The following is a 6,000-nucleotide window of genomic DNA, read 5'->3' on the forward strand; positions in this document are numbered from 1 at the left end:
CAGTTTCATATGACTCGCTCATACTTCTCTCTCTCACACCCAAATGTATATGCCATTGCCACTACTATATATACAAAACGTGTTTCATGATATGTATTGCACCAAGGCGAGTGGTGAGGGTCCTTGCAATCGAATATTTATCAAGCGTTTCCTTTTTCAATAATATATAAGTTGAGCTACTTTTGCCAGCTAGCTAGATTCACTTATCTTGATTGGACTATTTTATATGAAAAACTAATAACACACAATTAAAATGTAAATACCTCAAGTGTTGCTTAAACACGCATTTCGATATATACATGCACGAACCCTTTTTTTTTGGAAACGATACGAAGCAACAACTTTTTTTTTATGGTTTCCACCATTTTATTTGGTTCATATTTGACTTCCTTTTAAAATATTGTCATAAATTAAATTATCAAAAAAAAAAAAAGAATACTTACATTAAATTATCTTAACTGTTCTTGTCAAAAACCTTAGGAAGTATTGAAGGTATTTTGTGTAATTTTGCCAAAGCGGCTGTCTCTAGTTTATATACAACACATTAGACCTAAGAAAATATACGCATATGCTATAAAGAGTAAATACAAGAATATATGATTGATATAGGAGATATAATTGATATGTCAAGATATCTTGCCATATTTTAACACCCTCCCTCCCCCTCAAGTTGGAGCATGCAGGTCACAAAGGTCTAACTTATAAATGAAGTTCTCGAACTCTTGACGGCCTAATGCTTTAGTCATGATATCAGCTAGTTGTTCTTTAGTACCAACATGTGTAGTAGTGATAAGACCGTTGAGAATAGCCTGACGTACAAAGTGACAGTCGTTCTCTATATGTTTAGTACGTTCATGAAAAACGGGGTTGTTGTTGATGTGGATGGCCGCCATAGTGTCACAGTATAGCGGTACAGGATCAGGAGTGGCAACACCAAGTGAATGGAGCAGATAACGAAGCCACATAACCTCTTTGACAGTAAGTTGCATAGCGCGATATTCGGATTCAGCAGAGGAAAGAGAGACCGTGTCCTGCTTCTTTGTTTTCCAGGAAATAGGAGAATCACCAAGCTGAACAAACCAGCCTGTCAAGGAGCGACGAGTAACTGGACAACCAGAGTAATCAGCATCACACCATGCGGTTAATGTGAGAGGCCTATCAACACGGGGAAGAATGCCCTGGCCAAGACTGTTCTTGAGAAAGCGCACAACACGTAAAGCAGCCTCCCAATGAGTATGGCGTGGTGATTTCATGAACTGCGAGAGGATGTGAATCGAGTAGGAAAGCTCCGAACGTGTAGTACCAAGATATACTAAACGTCCAACAAGATGTCGATATGGTGCGGGATCATGAAGAAGAGGATCAGATGCAAGAGCGAGTTGATGATCCTGCTCGATAGGAAAGGCCACAGGGCGTGCATCATGAAGACCCATTTCATCAATAATATCCAGCGCGTATATATCGCTGACACAAGTAAATCCCAGAAGCATTACGAGCAACTTCAATGCCAAGAAAGTATTTCAAAATACCGAGATCTTTCATGTGAAAGCAGTCACTAAGATACCTTTTAAAAGAAGCAATGAGACGAGTAGAGCTCCCGATGATAATCAAATCGTCGACATACACAAGAACATGTAAACGAGATTTCCCATTATCATAGACAAAGAGAGAGTAGTCAGGAGTGGTTTGAGTGAAACCATAGTCGAGAAGAGATGTGTGGAGTTTGGCAAACCAACATCTTGGCGCCTGACGGAGGCCATAAAGGGACGAAAACCAGGTGGAACTTGTGTCTTGTCATGTGGACGAAAACCAGGTGGAAATTGCATGTACAATTCCTCCTCCAAGTCGCCATGGGGAAACGCGTTGTGAACGTCCATTTGATGGATTTCCCAATCATTAGACGCACAAACCTCTAGAAAGGTGCGAACAGTCGTCATCTTAGCAACTGGTGCAAAAGTTTCAGAGAAGTCTTCACCTTCGACTTGTTTGTTACCAAGAGCAACAAGTCGTGCTTTGTGACGTTCAAGAGTACCATCGACTTTGTACTTAAGTCGGAAAACCCATTTACAGCCTATAACTTTCTTTCCTGGAGGAAGAGTAGCAGTAAACCATGTACGATTTAGCTCGAGAGCATCAATCTCACTACCAACAGCATCACACCAAAATGGATCAAGAATAGCCTCAGAGTAGTGTTTTGGCTTTGTCGTGCTAGAAATAGCCAAAAGATATGCCCGATGACCAGCAGAGAACTGTGACAGATCAACGAAATATCCAAGAGCATATGGAGAGTCATCGTTGTCCGTAGGGAGACCAATAATACTGTTGGTGTAGTAATCAGCAAGCCTAGCCGGAGGACGACGAATGCGATAACCAACACCAAAAGGTTCAGGTTCTACAGCAGATTGGTCTGCAATAACCGGTGAATGAGCATCATCAAGAACATTTTGGTCTGCAGGTGACGCATGTGTGGATGGAGACAGAGCAGTAGGCGAAGGCTGAATAACTTCTGGAGTGGAACCATGTGCATCATCTGATTTTGTATTTGTAGCAGTAGGAGAGTCAGAATCCATGGTGAGCGGAGGAACAAACGCAGGGAGAGGAACCGTCTTAGTAGCAGGGTGAGGCAGAGGAAGCAAATAAGAAACAACAGATTATAATGGTGAATCTTCAACGAGCACGTCCTATGAGAGTGAGCTCGTTGAGTTTGATGGCGTTGTAGAAAACGAGAATTGATCCTCACAAAAAAATCACATCACGTGAAAGAGAGATGGTTTTGGTTTCGAGATTGTAAACTCTCCAACCCTTTTTGCCAAATGGATATTCCATAAAAACTGACTTGGTGCTTCGACTAGCAAATTTATCTCCACCATGTTTTTGGTTATGCACGTAGCAGAGGCAACCAAATACACACAGGTGCGTAAGAGGAGGTGGTCGATGATAGAGAAGTTCAAATGGTGTTTTGCCATTTAGAACAGAGGAGGGAGTGCGATTGATGAGATAACAAGCAGCAAGAGCACACTCACCCCAAAATTCTTCTGGTAACGAAGCTTGAAAACGTAGAGCTCGAGCCACATTTAAAATGTGATGATGCTTCCGTTCAACCTTACCGTTCTGTTGAGGAGTGCCAACGCAAGAGGGTTGATGAAATATCCCATTTCTCGAAAATACTCTGTGAGACATAAGAACTCAGACCCGTTGTCACTTCTAATAGACTTGACCTTTTTCTCAAATTGTCGTTCGACTAATGCAATGAAGTTCTTGAGAGTTGACGGAGCAATTTGTTTGTTTGGCAAGAGATAAATCCAAACAGCACGTGAATAATCATCCAATATAGTGAGGAAATAGCGAGAGCCACAAATAGCAGTAGAATGATATGGTCCCCATAAATCAACGTGAACAAGTTGAAAAACATACATTGTTTTATTCAAACTTATTGGAAAAGAATCTCTTGTCTGCTTTGCGCGGATACAAATATCGCAAGCTTTATTATCTAAAACACCATTACTTGAAAAACCAGGAATAGATAAAACCTCAACAACTTTAGAAGAAGGATGTCCTAAGCGGCAATGGCACACATCTGCAGAAGTCTGAGCCGAAGCTTGTATAGCCGCTGCAGTCTCCATTGTCCTAAAGAAGTATAGTCCATTCTGCTGTTCACCCGCTCCAATCAGGGTTCTCGTGATGTGATCCTGAAGAATGCACAGTTTGTCAGTGATTTGAAACACGCAAACTCTTTCACGACTCAACTGAGAAACTGAGATGAGATGACAATCTAGACTAGCAACGAAGAACACATTACTGAGACTGAGAAGAGAACTCAATCTAACTTTTCCTTTACTTGTGGATGTAGTAAACCGTCCATCAGGTAATTTAATCAAAACTGGAGGCATAGAAGAAGATTCAACAAGAAATTCTGCAGAACCAGTCATATGGTTGGATGCACCTGTATCAATGATCCATGAATTATAGTGAAATGTACCTTTAGAATTACGCTCATTGATCATGGCTTTGAGTGTCTCCCAGTCGGCATTATCAATTCCAATGATCCTAACTCGATCGTTGTTAGTGATCACAGAGTTTGCAGAAGCTGTTGTTGTATGAGCAGCAAGATGAGGAACAGAGGAACTAGTGCTGGTATGACCAAGAAACGAAACAGAGGGCAAAGTGCGTTGCACGCCACCAATTTGGATAACCAAGGGTGCGAAAACAGCTCTCTGCAAGATGACCAGTACGACCACAGCTTGTACATGTTGCTGATCGATAATCAGTCCCACCATGAAGCTCTCCTCCACCTCGAGGCTTAGAAGCAGTGCGAACAGCAAAACCAACTTCTGTGGCACGCTCTTATTGCAATCGTGCATTAGCTTTCGATTGTTCATATTGAGTTAACACATTATAAGCTTCATCAATTGTAGGAAGAGGAATGCGAGACAAGAGACTTGATTTTACTGACCCAAAGGTAGCTTCATCAATTCCCATAAGAAACTGATGTAGTTTATCTTCTTCACGTTCCTTTTCAATTTCTTCAATGGTCTTCCCTTTTTGATAATCACCAAGAGATTTCCAGAGCTTTGTAAGTTTGCCAAAGTAAGCTTCAATGGCAAGTCCATGCTGACGACAGTTTGTGAGTTCCGTCTTCAGCCTTTGTCCACGCTGTCCATTCTTCAGCGCAAAACGACGTTGAATATGATCCCACAAGTGTTTTGCAACATCACAGTGTGTGATATTAGAGCATAGATCAGGATCAGTTGTCAACTTGATCCATGACACAAGCAAAGCATTGTTGGTCCACCAGTCTTCAAGATCTGCATGTCCTTCGTTAGGTTGAGGAAGAGATCCATCAATAAAGCCAAATTTCTTTCTAGCTTTAAGAGCTCCACGAAGGTTAGTAGACCATTCATCGTAGTTAGGTCCTATTAACAGAGGTTTCAAAATCACACAACCAGGATTGTCACTTGCAGACAGATCCTAGGGAGAGATCGTACGTCGTGTAATCTCAACCCGTTGTTGTGATGATTTTGTGTCAGAAGATTCCTCTTTAAAACTCATTTGTGTAAGAAAGTTTTGTCAAGAACGAAAGAAAGACAAAACTAGGATAAGAAAGAGGAACAAGAAGTATATACAGATCAAACAAAACCTTTTTGTATATGGTTATGGCTCTGATACTATGTCAAAAACCTTAGAAAGTATTGAAGGTATTCTTGTGTTATTTTGCCAAAGCCGCTGTCTCTAGTTTCTATACAACATATTAGACCTAAGAGAATATATGCATATGCTATGAAGAGTAAATACAAGAATATATGATTGATATAGGAGATATGATTGATATGTCAAGATATCATATTTTGCCATATCTTAACAGTTCTATATATATATATATATATATATATATATTAATCTCAAAAAAATTTCATAAAATCTTAATCATAAGTAGTTTCTTTAGAAGAAAATTTGAAAAACCAAAAGCTCTACAGAAATCCTTAAAAATTAATTCTAAATCAAATATCTTTTGTGTGTGTATATATTAGAAATAACATCAATAAGCTATAGATTTTTCTAATTCACATACTTGAATAACATATTGTACCATACAAGAATATTCTAAGTTTTCATATTTTCATGTACAAAAGATATACGAACAGGATTGATGAAAAGTTAGTGGAGATTTAAAATATAAATTACGCTCTATTAGTACATAGTTACCAATTCAACTGGAGGATAAAACAGAGAAAATAAAATGTTTTGAAATTAGAATGAGTTAGAGAGGCCTTATTGTGGACAAGAAGTTGGTCAAGTGTAAGAATGGTAGTATTGAAATGAAGCCTATAGCTGCAGATGTTAGAACTCACAAAGCATCACGTGAAAACCTTTCTTGTCCTCCTTCTCTTTTTAGCTATAATATGATAAACAAACGGTCACACAACATACTTGTTTTAATCTTTTTTTTTTCAATTACTTGTTTTCATCTTAAACCTCAAGAAGTGGTTTATATTCGTGGAA

General features: G+C 39.3%; 1 protein-coding gene across 1 annotated transcript; it reads right to left on the reverse strand.

Moving 5' to 3' along the window:
• Positions 1 to 4,344: 4,344 nt before the first annotated feature.
• On the reverse strand, positions 4,345 to 5,049 carry LOC147941050 (uncharacterized). Its single transcript, XM_087458371.1, has 2 exons — positions 4,986 to 5,049; positions 4,345 to 4,913 (listed from the first exon to the last, which is right to left on the reverse strand). The coding sequence occupies exons 1-2, from the start codon at positions 5,047 to 5,049 to the stop codon at positions 4,345 to 4,347; spliced, it is 633 nt and encodes a 210-aa protein (XP_087314497.1).
• Between the last annotated feature and the right edge of the window lie 951 nt (positions 5,050 to 6,000).

Source organism: Camelina sativa, chromosome 7 (assembly GCF_030686135.1).
Source record: "Camelina sativa cultivar CO46 ecotype springtype chromosome 7, ASM3068613v1".
In the NCBI taxonomy this organism is placed as follows: domain Eukaryota; kingdom Viridiplantae; phylum Streptophyta; class Magnoliopsida; order Brassicales; family Brassicaceae; genus Camelina; species Camelina sativa.